Here is a 17,303-nt window from a genome sequence, read left to right on the forward strand (position 1 = left end):
CTGCTGAACTCGGAGTCCCAACGATAGACTTCTCTGGTCCCTCCGTCCCCCTTTGTTTAATCATTCTGTATTTCCTGATTATTCTGTATCTTCTCTCTTTCTATTTTTTTCTTGTTTTTTCTCTTTATGTACAACTACTACGGTCTGACGCAAAACTGCATTTCGTTGTACTGATACTTGTATTTGTGCGATGACATTAAAGTTGAATTGAATTGAAAATTTAATAATTGACTCCAGCATCTTCCCCACCACCGATGTCAGGCTAACTGGTCTATAATTCCCTGTTTTCTCTCTCGCTCCTTTCTTGAAAAGTGGGATAACATTAGCTATCCTCCAGTCCACAGGAACTGATCATGAAACTATAGAACATTGGAAAATGATCATTAATGCGTCTATGATTTCTACAGCCACCTCCTTGAGTACCCTGGGATGCAGACCATCAGGCCCTGGGGATTTATCAACCTTCAGTCCCATCAATCTACCCAATACTATTTCTCGCCTAACGCAAATTTATTTCAGTTCCTCTGTCTCCCTAGATCCTCTGTCCTCTAATACATCTGGAAGATTGTTTGTGTCTTCCTGAAGACAGACCAAAGTACGTTCAACTCTTCTGCCTTGTTCCCCATAATAATTTCACCTGCTTCTGCCTTCAAGGGACCCACGTTTGGCTTTACTAATCTTTATCTCTTAACATACCTAAACAAGTTTTTGCTATCCTTTATATTCTTGGCCAGCTTACCTATGTACTTGTACTTTGTAAATGTTACACTTGTCGCTTTACCTCCCCCCAAGTCTCCATTCAAGGACCCAACCAGTCTTTCCAGGAGCGGCAGAGTTTCACCTGCACCTCCTCCAACCTCATCTATTGCATCCACTGCTCTAGGTGTCAGCTGCTTTACATCGATGAGACCAAGCGCAGGCTTGGCGATCGCTTCGCCCAACACCTCCGCTCGGTTCGCATTAACCAACCTGATCTCCCGGTGGCTCAGCACTTCAACTTCCCCTCCCATTCCGAATCGACCTTTCTGTCCTGGGCCTCCTCCATGGCCAGAGTGAGGATCAACGTAAATTGGAGGAGCAGCACCTCATATTTTGCTTGGGCAGTTTGCACCCCAGTGGTGTGAACATGGACTTCTCCATTATCAGGTAGTCCCTGCTTTCTCCTTCTTTCCCCTCCCCTTCCCAGCTCTTCCCCCCCCCACCCCCACATCAGTCCGAAGAAGGGTCCCAACCCAAAACGTTGCCTATTTCCTTCGCTACCTAGATGCTGCCTCACCCGCTGAATTTCGCCAGCATTTTTGTCTACCTTACCTTTGTACTTCATTTTTTCACCCCGTATTGGCCTTTTTGTTACCTTTGTATGTCCTTTGAAGGTTTCCCAATCCTCTGGCTTCCCGCCACTCTTTGCCATGTTATACACCTTTTCTTTTAGTTTTATACCGTTCCTAATGTCCCTTGTTAGCCACGGTTGCTTCTTACCCCCCTTAGAATCTTTCTTCCCCTTTGGAATGAAATGATCCTGCATCTCCTGGATAATGCATTGAGTATAAGAGTTGGGACATCATGTTAAAGCTGTACAAAAGATTGGTCAGGCCACATTCAGGGTATTGGGTGTAGTCCTGGTTTCACACTATCAGAGGGAGGTGATTAAGGAAGAAAGGGTGCAGAAATGATTCACAAGGATATTGCCAGTATTGAGGCTGGAGTTATCTGGAGAGTTTGTAAAGGCTAGGTCTTCTTTCCCATGGTGTGGAGGTGGCTGAGAGTTACACAATACCGGTATATAAAATTATGAGAGGCATATATAGGGTAGATAGCTAGTGTTTGTGTCTAAAACTGGAGGATGAAAAAGAGAGAGATAGATGTATATTTTTCACGAGAGGTAGATGACATTTCGAATGAGCTGCCAAAGATGGTGCTGGAGACAGGAACAACAACATTCAAGACCCTTTTTAACAGGTACATGAATAAGTACGTTATAGAGGGATATAAAATTAACAGGCATGGTATTCACATAGAGAGGTATGAAAGTTTACATAGACAGTGGGTTAAAGGACGCGTTTTAATCTGTGCTGTAAAAAGGAAATGTTGAGAACGCTCAATAAAATAACTAATTTGTGAATAAAATTTAATAAAACAGCTGAAGCAAAGATTTAAAAAATGGAATTAAACAATTTTTGGCCACAAATAACGCTTTACCAAAGGTTTAAAAACAGCAATAATTCGGGTCCAGTGTACTCCACCAAAAAGACAGAACTCTTACAATTAGGATTCCCCCTAAATTTAAGGGGGGGGGGGGGGACTTTCTCATTATCATTTTATATCTCATGAAACTGATCCAGCCAATTAGCTCATTGCGCAAGATCCACATTACACTGGCCTTGGGGTCAGTCCAGTTCAATAAAATAGAGTCACAAAGACTCTGAATGGGTTCAGCAGCCTGGGCTTACTGAAGGCTCACCTCATCTTCTTTCTTGTGTCTGTAAAGTATCTTCTCACCTATTCATGGCCTGACTGGTTATGGACAGTAGTCAATGGAAAATTAAAGCCATTTTCGTGCATTCCAGCAAAAGAAAATTGCATGGATTGATGCAGCTTCTCCAAAAGGAGAAATGTTTTCTTTTAAACTGAACCTGAACAATAACTCCACTCCAGTCTAACTGAATTACTATCTTGGTTCGTCATTACAACACAGAATTTCTATCTTGTACTCCACCAATCTATAACACTGCAAGTTACAACAATTCAGAACGATCCTCAGGAGAAATATTGATGAGGATATTAATGCTGGAGATTTAAGATTGCCGTTTCAGTCTGAATGGACAGAAATCTCTTCAGTTTCCTAGTAGCCTTTGGGTACTGTTCAGGAAGAGAAATTCCGATGACATCAGATACATTTTAGGAAGGAAGGGTGTGTTCTAAAAGTTATTTAATCCATCCTCGAATGTGGCGTCTCCGCACTGGAGTCTGGAGCCGACTCTAACAATAACATGCAAGTTCAGCGCCCCATAAAAGGGAATGGAAGCATCTATCATGATGCAATTGGGTGTTAGGAACATGAATACTTTGTAGAGACTGTACCTAAGCTCTGCATAAGCTGCAGCTTCATATTTACACAAAAATCCTTCGGTTTGTTGAAAAAAAACCACTATTACTGTGTATATCTTTCTTTAAGAAGATAATGATTCAGTCTAGCAATTAAAACAAATGCGTCAAGATTAACCTAATTTATGTGGTGCAAAATGTACCTACTAAAAAATGAATTTATTTATTAGTACAGGTGCACAACCTTTTATCCGAAGATCCAAATAACGAAAACCTCCGAATAGCGGACATTTTTTCAGTCCTTGAAGAAAGGTCCTTGAAAACGTTCACCGAGGGCGGCCCGCAGAGGTGACAGCGGAACCTCCGGTCGGTCCTCGAAGAAAGGGGAACTAAATCCCCATTCATAAAAGATAAGGTGAGCGTATATTGCGCGGGAGGGTTAATAATTGACAATATGCTGCTGTCTGCCCGCTGAGTTAAAAAGTTCCCACGGTAGACTCACGATACACAGTGTATCGTGAGTCTTGCGTGGGAACTTTTGAACTCAGCCGGCAGGGAGCAGCAGATTGTCGCTCCCTTCAGTTTCACCCCACCTACACCCCTCTGCTTCCCGGCCATGTGTGTGACCCCTTCCCTCCCCTCCCCCGCCCATTGCACCGGCGTGGGGGCTTTGCACTGTCTTCACGTCGGCAATGCCAGTCACCGGAGACGTCAGGACCTACGGGACACCGACCCCCAGGCCCACTGCAAGCACGGAGATCCCAGAGACCCACAGCCAGCAGCAGCCCAGCCCCGTTCCAACTCCAGAGGAAAACTGCAAACTAGCGGGAGACATCGGGACCACCAGAAGCCGCTCCCCGATGGGTCGCTACGGCGACAAGTGGCAGTTCCTCATTGGGACACCGACCCCCAGGCCCACTGCAAGCACGGAGATCCTAGATCAGCAACTCCAGCCCAGCCTCGCTCCAACTCCAGAGGAACACGCTCCCCGTATGGGCAGAAACTGATGGTGCGCAAGGTGCGTCTTGTTCTTGGGGTCGCGCAGCTCGGGCTGTGGGCGAACTGCCACTTGTCGCCCTAGCGGCCCATCGGGGAGCGGATTCCTCTGGAGTTGGGCGTGGGGGGGAGGGGGAGGGGGGGGTATTGCGCTGTTTGATCGCCCCCTGCTATCCCAGGGACAGGGAGACAGGACGTTCACCGCGGGCGGCCCGCAGAGGTGACAGCGGAACCTCCGGTCGGTCCTCAACGAAAGGGGAACTAAATCCGCATTCATAAAAGAGAAGGTGAGGGTACATTGCGCGGGAGAGTAGGAATCCCAAGACAAAGTTGAGTGAGCGTTCACCGAGGGTGGCCCGCAGAGGTGACAACGGAACCTCCGGTCGGTCCTGGAAGAAAGGGGAACTAAATCACCTTCATAAAAGAGAAGTGGAGGGTATATTGCGCGGGAGGGTATATCGGCTACCTGGCAGAAACCGGACATTTTTTCAAGGATGTCGTCTGCACATCAAAGCTCACGTTTGGCGCCTCTGCTGCACACGGATATAAGAGTGTGAAAATGTTGCCTTAGGCCGCCTTAGGGCATGTAGCCCCGCTAGGGTGACATGAGTGCGGGAGGTGATTCAATGCTGCGGTCACATTTACAAATTCAGGAATTCATTCAACACACTGCATTTCATACAGACATTTATTCTGCAAGAAAAAACTACATTGAAGACTCAAACTCGTGACCGAGGAACTGCCGGGATCAAGGCGCAAACTCGCGACCTTGCGGATATGAGCCGGGCACTCTACCACCGAGCCAGCCATTAAAATCTACGCTAAAGAATTTCCATTCCGAAGACCGACAAATTCCAAATTACGAAAAGTGTCTGGTCCCAAGGCTGTCGGATAAAAGGTTGTGCACCTGTATTTGCTAATGGTGCCAGGAGGGGAAAGAGAGATCAGGAAGAGGAAATTAATCAGTTCAAATTGTAACAGACTGGCATGCTAAAGTCCTGATGGCAAATGTTGAACTGGTGGTGACATGAGTATTAAAACTGCTCTTAATATGCCACCACCTATAAAGAGTAGGTGAGCGAGAGAGGAAGAGGGCAGTGAAATTTCCTGCTACTGATGCAGCCACATTCAAAGTGTGGGAATAGAGAGTAGGATTAGAGGCAGTTCTAGTCATACCTCCTGAGCTCAGTTCATCTCATGAGCGATAGAGGATTGTTAATGCATTGGAATTGGAAGGATGTGAAGTTGGGAGGGAATGGAAACAATGGAAAGATTCAAGAAACTGAAAACTAGAAGAAACAAACACACACATTTCAATCGAAGGTGTACTTGCAATCCAAAATAATGCTTCATGTCCAGTTTCAGGACCATGATCATTTTGATGGTTACCATGAAATAGTGCTTTCAAGATAAATTGTTGAGGCAAGTATGTTCTAATAGCTGTCCCATGTCCCAACAGGATGGATACATTATACGACCAAAACAAAGAACCATCATTGAAACCATCCCACGTGCCAAGGTGTTGCAGACATTTCAATGAATAGCAGTAATAGCCGTTAAGTTTCTCAGTCAAGCCATTAAACTTCATAGCACAAGGATTTGAGTATAGGAGCAGGGAGGTTCTACTGCAGTTGTACAGGGTCTTGGTGAGACCACACCTGGAGTATTGCGTACAGTTTTGGTCTCCTAATCTGAGGAAAGACATTCTTGCTATAGAGGGAGTACAGAGAAGGTTCACCAGACTGATTCCTGGGATGTCAGGGCTTTCATATGAAGAAAGACTGGATAGACTCGGTTTGTACTCGCTAGAATTTAGAAGATTGAGGGGGGATCTTATAGAAACTTACAAAATTCTTAAGGGGGTGGACAGGCTAGATGCAGGAAGATTGTTCCCGATGTTGGGGAAGTCCAGAACAAGGGGTCACAGTTTAAGGATAAAGGGGAAATCTTTTAGGACCGAGATGAGGAAAACTTTTTTCACACAGAGTGGTGAATCTCTGGAATTCTCTCCCGCAGAAGGTAGTTGAGGCCAGTTCATTGGCTATATTTAAGAGGGAGTTAGATGTGGCCCTTGTGGCTAAAGGGATCAGGGGGTATGGAGAGAAGGCAGGTACAGGATACTGAGTTGGATGATCAGCCATGATCATATTGAATGGCGGTGCAGGCTCAAAGGGCCGAATGGCCTCTACTCCGGCACCTATTTTCTATGTTACTGGTGAAAACCTCATGCATGAGTGGATACAAATACCACCGCGGACCTGACATTCAAACCAACTGAGCATATTTACACAAGAGATTAAAAATCCACAGGTGGTGCAACATCACTCACAGGATGGCTTAACATTGGACGTGATAAACCATAAGTGCAGTCAGTTTTGTTCACAACAAAATGTAGGTGGGTATATTTTAAATTCACAAAATGTTGAAAGATTTACAGGAATGTTATTTGCACACTGAAGATTAGAGTTAGAAGAGAGATGGCATAAATGAGGCTGGTCTTCCCTTGAAGATGGGTTAAGGGATGAGCTGTTTGAACGTCCCTAGGATCATACAAAGGGAAGGTATGTTAGATATACCACATTTTTTTTATGCCAGTGGGAAAGTTTAAGACAAAGACAGATTTAAAATTATGTGCCAGGCCATTCAAGAGAAATTCCTTCCTGCAAAAGACGTCTGCAGAGTGTGACAGAAACAGAAATGTCTCACACAAAATGTCTCCCAAGAGGCTAGCTCAATTAATAACTTTGAATACAAGAAAGATTATGTTTAGCCAGTCAAGGTCATAAAGGAGATATGAAGCAAGTGAGTGGAGAGGGGTGGAATTCAGGTCAGCCACAACCCCACCAATCATCAAAACAAGGTCGAGGGGCTGGACATCATAATCTGTTCCTGTGATTCTGGCGTAATTAAAATGATCTCAGTCTCAGCCATATTGGTGGAGGATGGGACTGCTAATTGTGGCAGTGTGATAGAAGCACAATGGGTACAGTACCTGGCTTCCCATTCTGATTGGGGGTCTTGGACCTCCTGCGTATCGCGGTGACATAAAAGGCTGCAATCACATAGAATTAGTTAAATCTACAATCTGCTAAAATAACAATTTTATTTCACACAATTAAAACATTTTTATACATGTGGAAAACCTGTAACTCCATGCAATTAAAAAAAAAATTACCGTAGCCAAGGCAAGTGATTTGGTGATGTGCAATGCAGTAACTTAACAATTATGAAGAATTTCTGCACTCAGTGTGCACGGTACAATTTATAATCCATGCTATTTTACATGCAAGGTCCAGGAGGAATTGAAAATGGTAGATTCTGAGTATTTTCACGCATGGCAATAAATCACTTGCCATGGCCATGTCTTGATTACTGGATCTGGATCAAAATAAGGAGGACTTTGAGGTGACAATAAAAATCATAACTCACTTTTTAAACAACATGCTATGCTTTAAAAAAGATAATTTATTTTCAAATATCCCAATGAACACCAGCATATAAAAATATAGTTAAACAAAAATTGAATACCATCTATTGTAACTCAACTTCCTTGACAACTCAACTTCCTTGAGCAGCCTTTATCGCTTTAAAATGGAATAATTTTCCTTCACAAAACAACCTGTCTGGAGTAATTAAGCAACATATTCCACTTTACAGTGCAGTGAGAAATACTAAAGGGTCATGCATTGATTTGAAGCTAAAAGGAATCTGATCTTGCCAAGTTTCTCTTCACAGTGGTGCTGCACTTAACAGTTAAAGTTTAAAGGAAAGAGACTCTAAAAGTTGCAAAGAAAAACTGATGGAATGCAACTCAATTTCTGCGTAGTTTCAAGAACGCCTTTCACTTTGTAAACAAACTGAAGTCAATACTAAACAATCTTACAAATTTCCTCAAATTATTTCCTCTCAACAAACAAAGCCATAAAAAAATGACACTAAAGCAAAATGCAGTGGATGCTGGAAATTGAAAAATAATGACAGCATCTTCCATGCATTCATTGAAACATTTGAGGCATCCACATAACAGGTAAAGGTTATGTGGGATCACGATTTACAATATTTGCCAATTTTGTTTTTTTCTTTAAATGCACAAGTGGAAAGGGAAAGACAATCTAAAATAATTATTCTGCCTTTGTTTGTGTATCACTGAATGCCTTATGGAGCAGCACCAGCCCAATGCAATGTGGGTTGAGAGGAAATGTATTAATATGTAAAGCTGTTATTTTAGAATAAAATTGTATGCACACTTTCTAAGACATTAAATAGGAACCTTAACAAAACAAACTGGAATCACATACATGTTGCTGGAGGTATCATCGTTTTTTAAATAGTTTCTCATCTGACTTGTGTTTAAACAATTCAAAACACGAGTAAAATGCAACATTTGTAGACAGTGATCTTCTTACTGCCAAGAATCTCAGTGATTGAGAACTCAATGGCAACATTCAATGGGACTCAACACTGCAGATAACGTGGTATAATAATCATGCAAACAGGGTACTGTACATTTAATACATGGAGAGACACAGACAAATACAGACAAAACAAAATTACCAAAAACATAACCAGCACGTCCAATTTTGAACCACACACTGAAATAAATGAAAATGCTCACAGACCCAGTATCAGGGCAGTGAACTATGCACTAAGCCAAGTAGGTTTAGAAGTATTTACAATCAAGGAAAGACATATTATGAAAAGGCTAATCTGGTTATCCCTTGAGTGAACCGTCTTAATCCCCATGGATCATGTACGTTTGAATATCAAGCCACCAAACTACCTTACTAAGTTTCCAAATAAAAACTAATTAGTCCTGCCATCTGAAGTTGCACATATTCCAAAAATGCTAGAATGTCAATTAAATTAATTTATGACATTGAGTTTCAGACAAGGGTTTTTCACCTCACCAAGTGGATGCATGCTCTATATGGGTTGGAATTGAACCATGTGAACCAGGAGGTACAAGGTTCAGCTTCGGTTCAATGCCAAATTGTCCCAAGTCAGGGCAAAGCCCAAGGTGCTATTGACTTCAGTGGATCTGGACTTGAAAGTTAAATGCTGTGGGATGGGCGGTGGTTTCAAGGAATGGGGCAAGGAAACAATCAACTTGGGTTCCTCTTCCTGTTCACCATCCATCGACTTCTATGGACAAATGCACATGTGTATGTGTGAATGGCAGGACAAGACTGGGCTGGGCTTGGCTGTGATGGCTTGCGTGCCGAAAGTCTCCTTGTATTCACTGACAAGGATCACCATGGCCATGGCCCAAGAGGGCAGCCGGACCACAGCCCATCTTTGGGAGAGGTCAGAAGAGCGCTAGGAAAAGAAAAATAATTTTAATAAGTAATCGTGTACTGAACAGAAGCCAAAACCAAATCTATTAAAAATTGAATAAAGGCCTAGACGGAAGCTTCACTGCCAGGGACAACTTGAGTTTTGTACATAAAAGAAAAACAAGCAAAGTCAAATCATTAATTAGTCAAATGTAGAAATTCTTGCCCCTTTTTGAATTGAAGAACCCAAGCGACTGCATCCGCTCTTTACCTGATTGTGGGGTCCCATCATGTTGTTAGGATTGTGAGGAGGCGGCTGTGTATGTGGCGAGGGTTGAGAACCTGGGGGTCCCTGCGAGAGGTTAGAGAGCAGAGGAGGGGGGTTACAGCGTCAGTGCATCAAGTTGCAGGAGGCTCGGAGAATTGTAGAGCCATTCAAAAAAAAAGATTTTTTTTTAAAGTATCACAGCTGTTGCAGACCTGCCATGTTTGTGCTTTCAACAAGTGTTATAGTCTCTAGGCTGCTGCCAGCAACAATGTCGTTTGTTACCACGAGCAATTTTCTTAATTAACAGACATTAATTAGTCATTTAGCAATTCTGCAAAGCAGCTTTACCAAACATGAGTACCACTGTGATAAATAGTACTGATTAGAGGGTGCCCTAATTAACAGCAACGAGCAAGAGAGAAAATGAAATTACGCAAATTAAAAGGGAGTGGAAGTTAATGAAGCTGGAATGCATTTGCACCTGTAGTTCTTTTGTGTTGGTGAGAACAGAACACACTACAGAATTTACATCTCATCATTTCATTAAAGGATTCAAGGCAAAACACTGTAAATAAAGCTTTTGAACCAATTAGTTTGATACTGAGCCAACCATTTCCATTTCTAGACTTAGGAGAAGAAGCTTCTCTAACTCCTTGTAATCATTACCAGTACTCCGTGTCACTGAATTCTCCATTTCAGGTTTCACATGAAACTGAAGAGGGGAGAAACTAAACTCAAAGCACAGATGAGGAGGGGAAGAGGCCAGGACAAGGCGGAGGAGGATCTTACGTGAAAGTACTCCTCCAACATGTCCATTGACTAATCAGATAGATTTAGTTCTGTAACAAAACATAATGCAACACTACATCATCACTTTTTAACATTTCAGTATAGGTATCAAATTTCAGATTTAAATGGCGTTAAAAGTGAAACTCGCGAAGATCCATCACCTCCAACAATCTAATCAAAACTGCACCACCACACGCTGTCTCAGTCAGAAACACTCTGATAATTAACCACCCCGAGGAAGGAATCTCCTCCTCTTCCCCTGAAGGCTTCAGCTTTTCCTGGGAATGCAGTTGGATTAAGCACCAATAGGACTTCTCAAGCCGGACATGGTATTCAATTAAAGAGGCATAACAACAAAACTCTGCACTGTCTCGTCCGTTAGTCCCATCTGGACTTCCTGCATTCCACAAAAGTCCTGATTTTATTTTGTTATTTTACCTACAATCCATCCTCATCCCTGCTGCAGTGTAACATTGAAATTATGTTTCAGTTGAGGTCTAATACTGGGAAACAAACAAACTTTGGACAGAATAAGCCATAATCTTGACATGTCTGCCTCAGCAACACAAGAGACAATCCATTAATTCACCAAGCCAGCTCTTTTTTTCAAAACTACAGTTGCGAGAAAGCCAACCTTGTCAACCCCAGTATAATAATGGAAGGGACCCTGCCAAAATTAGCACAAAACAGAAGTCTTTCCACAAAATTTGAGTTAATATGGACTGAAAAAAGCTGAATGCCAAAACATTTAAAACACTAATTCCACCAAGCTAGAATGGTTTGATCTGTTAAATTAGACCTGAAGAACGTGTTCAAATAGAAATTTTTGTTTCCCTTCAGATTTTCTGTAACATTTCACTATATTCTACAACTTATATGATAATTTCTCCATTACCTGAAATATATCCTCCCAGTCAAAATACTCAAGCTAGCTTTACACTGCACAGAAGCTCAAATAAACATCACAATTTGTTTGCAGGAACTACTGTAACACAACTGTTTTTGCTGCAAACATACATACACCCATCAATGCTCTACCAAGAAATTCTAGATCTCACAAAACCTCCCAGTACCTGGCAGTACCTTTTCAAAGGAGGAATCAAATCCTTGCAACTGCAACTCCTTGGACTAATGTTTCTGATAGATATATTCTGGACAATGTTGTGGCAGATGCAGCATTAATATAAACACGCAACCACTCCTCCCAGGTTAAGCTGCAAGGGTCGAAGGGGCCTGGCAGTCTGCATGACGAAAGCATTTTAAAACTGTGGCTGTCCACTGCATCTGAAAACACTGCGCACTGCACCTCAATATTCCTATTGTAGCTAAGAAACAGGATGCATACGAGACAAGCAGATTAAGGAGGAATCTTATTTGGTTTCACATTACAGAAATATTCTGAGAACATAAATGGAGTGCAATCTGTTGGTTTAAAATCTTAGTCATGTTTTTTTTTACATGTGCGATCAACTCTGCAGTTCATTATATTTGCATGGTAGTCACTATTGTAGCGGAGAGGGAGGGGAACAAGAGCTCAGAAGATCAGGGAGGAAGAGAAAAAGTGTGTATGGTTAGAATTATATTTAGACCTAATCAAGAACAGGAATAATGTGTGACCGACCATCATCTATTTTAAAATCAGCTTAAAATCTAATTTCAAACAAAATATCGCACAATACACATCAAATCCAACATGTAGCACAATGTACATATAGCCCTGCACACAAATAACCAGCATGTACAATGTAGACAGAGCTCTGCACAGAATACCCAACAGACAACACAATGTACACATAGCCCTGCATTTGCAGTACTAATCTGACTTAAATATATCTGCTCCTTCATAAATTGCATTACTGTAACGGTGAGGGTCCAATGTCAGGTAAATTTGCCCCAAAGCATAGTTAATAATATATATATTGCTGGGGACAGATCTTCATACAGACATTTTTTTCATTGGGATATCATTTCACATTTAAGCAGCAGAAGGATAAGAATACAGATTTTGGATGAAGCGGTGCAAAATTGTATTTGGCAGTTTTACTTTGATGATAAAGTCTAATAGCAATGTGTACGCTTGCAGGAAGCTTGCCCAACCAGTTATGGATCAGGTCTATTGTATCAAGACCAGCATCCAGGGCTTTCTGATCTCGTGAGGTCTCAATTGTTACGTTGGCAGTGACTGGGAATTTAAAAAAAAAAAAAACATGAATGTATACGATTGATAGAAATTGCAAGCGTATGTGGGACTGTGGAATAGTACATCTTTTGAAGTTGACAACTGAACAGTCACATTCGTTTAGGAATGAACTGCTGATGCCGGTTTACACTGAAGATAGACACAATATGCTAGAGTAACTCAGCGGGACAGGCAACATCTCTGGTCACGTTACTTTACTGGGTGCGATGTTTACACAGTAATCCATCCAACACTTCTCAAAAGTCATCAAAAAAATTCTACCTGCACACAAGATTTTTACTGTCTACTGTTGTGAAAGCCCTACACAATTTTAGGTTATGTTTCTATTGTTCACTTCTTAAAAACACGTTACAAAAACATTAGGGGGCAGTGTTGGCACACAATCCTCGCTGCTTTGTTATTCAAGACGCTGCAGGCTAACTGCTGGTACATAGCAAACACAGCAGTGGACATTGATTTATGAGCAACTTTCCATTTCATCAGTGGTAGTTCAAACTCTACATGGCTAGTTTTTGTAGAAAAGTAACGCTGATTGCTGCAGCCCAAAAGTTTCCGATTTCAGGTATAAAAGATATACATCTTCCATGAATTCCAAATCAAAAACTATACCTTGAATCGAAGATTTTTCTTCATAAAGAATCATTCTTCACAAAAGAAGCGAGACAAAGTGATCACACCAGCCTAGCAAGTTTGCACCAAAAAAAAAACAGGCGGCAAGATAATTCAAAGTAGGGAATGCTACAACTTACCATTTACTTAGTTTGAGTGGGTGGGGTGGAATGGGCAAGGGAAAGAGGAAGTCAACATGGATTTTAGTTCTGATCATTTAGAGATGGAATTAAACTGTTGGATGATGTATCTATGCAACAAAGGTATTAGCTGAAATCAAATGGTCTGCAACGCCAGCATGTGGTTGAATGGCCAGCCAATTCTGATTATCTGAACTTATTAATGTTCTTTTAAGTGAAGTGATACAGGACAGCCCAATTTAGAGATACAGTGTGGGAACAGGTCCTTTGGCCCACTGAGTCCACGGCAACCAACAATTACCCGAGCACTAGGTCTATCCTACACACTGGGGACAAGTCATGGAAGCAAATTAACCTTCAAACCTGCACGTCTTTGGAATGTGGGAGGAAACCGGAGCACCCGGAGAAAACCCACACAGTTACGGGGAGAATGTACAAGCTACATACATACAGCACCTATGAAATCCTGGTCTCTGCCTCTAAGGCAGAAATTCTACCACTGTGCTGTCCTGTGTCATATGCCGACAGAATGTCAGAGGTGCCAAATTGTAAGAACAATAACAATTCGGATCTCTCCCAATACATGGGTGAAACATCTGTTCCTCTGTTTCTGGTACTAAAAATGTTAAAGATAAAATCTTCAAAAGGCACATCTATCTTTTCAGTGCCCAGAACAGCTCAGAATAAACGCACCACCTTTTGTTGTTTGTTCCCCTGACATTCAAAATATCCTTGGTTTGACTCCACACTGACATTATATCTCGGGTATTCCATTTGCAATGGCCTTGAGGATTAAATTCGCAAGATGCCCTCTTTGACTACTCAAGACCCACAGCAGCAATGAGAACCTACACCAGTGAATGTTCTGTGATTGTGCAGGAAACGCCAACAACAAGCATCTTTATATGGGAAGGTATTGTAAGAGGACAGAAATATTAAAGATCAGAGTATTCACAAGTAATAACATCCTCATTTTAAAAAGCTTTATTTAAAATTGTTCTCGCTGTAGGAATAATGAGTGCCACATGTAAATGATCCATACTTAACGCTAATCTGGTAATGCTGCAGCATCTCCATTGGCAGTCAAATGTAATTGCAATGCCATAATATACATTGAACCCATTAGAATTATAGACATAGGAAATTCTAATGGGAAGAGTGGACAGGTAGTATGCAAACACGAGATTTAAACCGTGGGCCAGGGGTAAGTTCACCTAGCTTCATTATTTACTACTAGATATCTTGCCAACATTTATCATCGACTCTCATGCTGATTACCAAAATGCTACCAGTGCTGATCGGATTGTATACTGGTCGCCATCATGATGAGAAACTAAAGTTGCACTCTTTGTTGTACACTTTGTTCACCATGCAGTGAGAAACATTGAGATGGCATTCATGTGGGGAAAAAAAACCCACTTCTCAAAAGTCATTTATGATCACTCTTTTTGCCATATCAGCCAAGGAGAATTCCTCGCACTGTTTCTGGGAACAGTTTTCAGAAAAGTATTCAAAGGCTGAATAGGGAAGCAGCAAATGTCCTTTGTTCCAAGATGCATGCACACTATTAAACAGTTAAAGACCAAGAGCACAACTGGTCTCCCCTTCAATTGTGACAATAATCATGTTTTATTTAATGTTGAAACACAAATATAGGGGAAACAAAACATACTAAACCAACATGTTTCCCACTTGCTAATTTATGTTTGTTTATAACATTAAAAAATGACAAAATATTTAATGCACACCAAGAATTCTATTTCACAGTGCGTTACATGTCATTTTGTTGATATTTACTTAATTGTTGCTCTGTCATTTGTTGCAAAGATCTCTAATGGTTCTAGGCCATTTTCTAAGGGATACAATGCAAAATACAGAATCTGCATTCATATTTAGCGCTTCATGCATTCTCGATGTCTCTAAGTTATTTATAACCAATGAAGTACTTTTAAAAAACAAATCCCCTTGAAATGTAGTAATGCCATCCATCCATGGTAGAGCTGCAAGTATTTAATCTCATTTGGACCCTGGAGAATTTTTTTTTCCTGTCCATGATTTCAAGTCCATTAGCTCAAACTTTGAAGAATAATCTCTGCTGGTCCCGGTCTGGGACAAGCAGAGTTTCTGACCCCGTGTGAGACTAATACCTATTTACATATTTCCTGTGCTTGCATAATTAACTTGTCTGCCTGCTGGCTTTGTGATGAATGTCATTTTTCCTTTTCCATTATGTGACCCTATTTAAACTGGCTCTCTGGTGAGTTGACAGCATGTTTGTTATAAAATCCCCTCCTGAGGTTCTGAACGGATGCTCTCCACAACAAGCAACACCTATTACTTTAACCATCACTGGGCCAATGCAGCTAAAAGCTATACAATGATAACCCCATTCAAATTTTCAATTTACAAGAAAAGCAAGCAATCTTTACCATCCATTCTACTGTAGGCAATGTATATGTTTCACAATCAGTTCAGGTCTTTCCTTCCCCCTTTCTGAATATCAAAGCCTCAATGAGAGTGAATAGACCTAGCAGAACGAGACTAAAAATCTGAGATTGTTCTTGTTAAAGCCAAAGTTAGAACACGGTTCAAAATTGTAAAATACTTTCATATAGGAAACAGGCAGCTGTTTCGAATTGTAAGCAGAACCTTAATTAGAAGTCTCCGGCTTAAAACCATCAGGGATGACGTTGGATTGTTTTAAATCAACACTGATCTAGATTGCATTGTCCAAAGTGTTCATGAATGCTGAATTAATAGTAGCTTTCAGAGAGGAATGTGTCGTGAAACTCATGCATGGCTATGGGGTGAGACCCTTTCAAAGAGCCAGCAGATGCAGATGAACCAAACGGTTCCATCATTCAAGGATGCTGAGGTACAAAAGAATATTGCTGTTTGGACATTTGCTGCTCTGTAATAGCCCATTCGGGAAAGGAACTCCTACAGAGCACTATGAAGTTGATGGAATGCAAGGGTCCTGTGTCCAAGCCCACCAGAAATGATCATCAAAATGTGCCAACTTCTAACAGACGCCAATAAAGGGTTACCATAAAGTAACACCACCAGAATCCTTTCTAGAATTACCCCGTCTAAAGCTTTTACACACCATACTCAAGACTCATCTACTAACTCAGCTACAATGATAACATAAAACACTGGTAATACTCAGCAGGGTCAGGCTAAATCTGTGGGAAGAGAAACAAAGTTAACGTGTCAGGATCAAACCTGAAACTTGGAAGGTTAACGGTTCTCTTCCCACAGGAACCGCCTGACCTGCTGAGTATTGCCAGCATTTTCGGATGATATTTTAGATTTCCAGCATTCCCATTTTTATTTTTTTTATATAAACTCAACTACTTGACAACATTTTGGAGCAGTAGTGACCAACAGAAACGAAGCCAACAGGCAACATAATTTTAAAACAATGTAAAACATCCCAAGGCAGTTATTAGGACCAAATTATGAACAAGTCAGTGCGGAGAACCAATGACAAGTTACCCTAATTTTAAATTAGTGCCTTAAATATGATGAGAGAGAGAGAGAGAGAGAGAGAGAGAGGGAGTTAAGGAGAAAATGTCAGAGCTTGGAACCTCTGAGGTGGCTTTGAACGGCAGACCAAGGAATTGGCAGACCATTGCTCAAAGGCCAGAATTGGAGATGAACATGGGCATGAGATTAGTGGGGCTGGGAAGATAGAATGAGAAATGAGGGCAGAGTTAAGATGGAATTTAAAACAAAGTTGAGAATGTTAAAACAGAAGGGCTGACAGACAAGAAGCTGATATCAAAGGAATCAAAGGGTATTGGGACAAGGCTGGGGAATAAGTATAAACTAAGTTGAATAACAGAGCAAGGTTGGAGGGACAAATGGCCAATTCCTAATTGTTGTTACATGACATATGTTCGAAAACATAATAGAAATTTGGGTAAACTCAAACACAGGTTGAGCTAGGGCAAATACTAAATCTTGCAAAATACTCTCAA

The 17,303-nt window shown here is 41.4% G+C and overlaps 1 protein-coding gene across 8 annotated transcripts in view; it reads right to left on the bottom strand.

Moving 5' to 3' along the window:
- LOC129701230 (single-stranded DNA-binding protein 3) overlaps positions 1–17,303 on the bottom strand; it is a 161,256-nt gene that overhangs the window by 28,481 nt on the left and 115,472 nt on the right. For 4 of the 8 annotated variants that reach the window (XM_055642341.1, XM_055642344.1, XM_055642340.1 and 1 more), the window contains exons 6-7: positions 9,586–9,666; positions 7,034–7,093 (exon numbers count right to left, since the gene is read on the bottom strand). In XM_055642341.1, the coding sequence (XP_055498316.1) occupies positions 7,034–7,093; positions 9,586–9,666 (141 nt within the window). The remainder of the gene's footprint in view (positions 1–7,033; positions 7,094–9,585; positions 9,667–17,303) is intronic. The other 4 variants (XM_055642345.1, XM_055642347.1, XM_055642343.1 and 1 more) reach the window with 1 other exon arrangement.

Source organism: Leucoraja erinacea, chromosome 10, assembly GCF_028641065.1.
Source record: "Leucoraja erinacea ecotype New England chromosome 10, Leri_hhj_1, whole genome shotgun sequence".
Classification (NCBI taxonomy): domain Eukaryota; kingdom Metazoa; phylum Chordata; class Chondrichthyes; order Rajiformes; family Rajidae; genus Leucoraja; species Leucoraja erinaceus.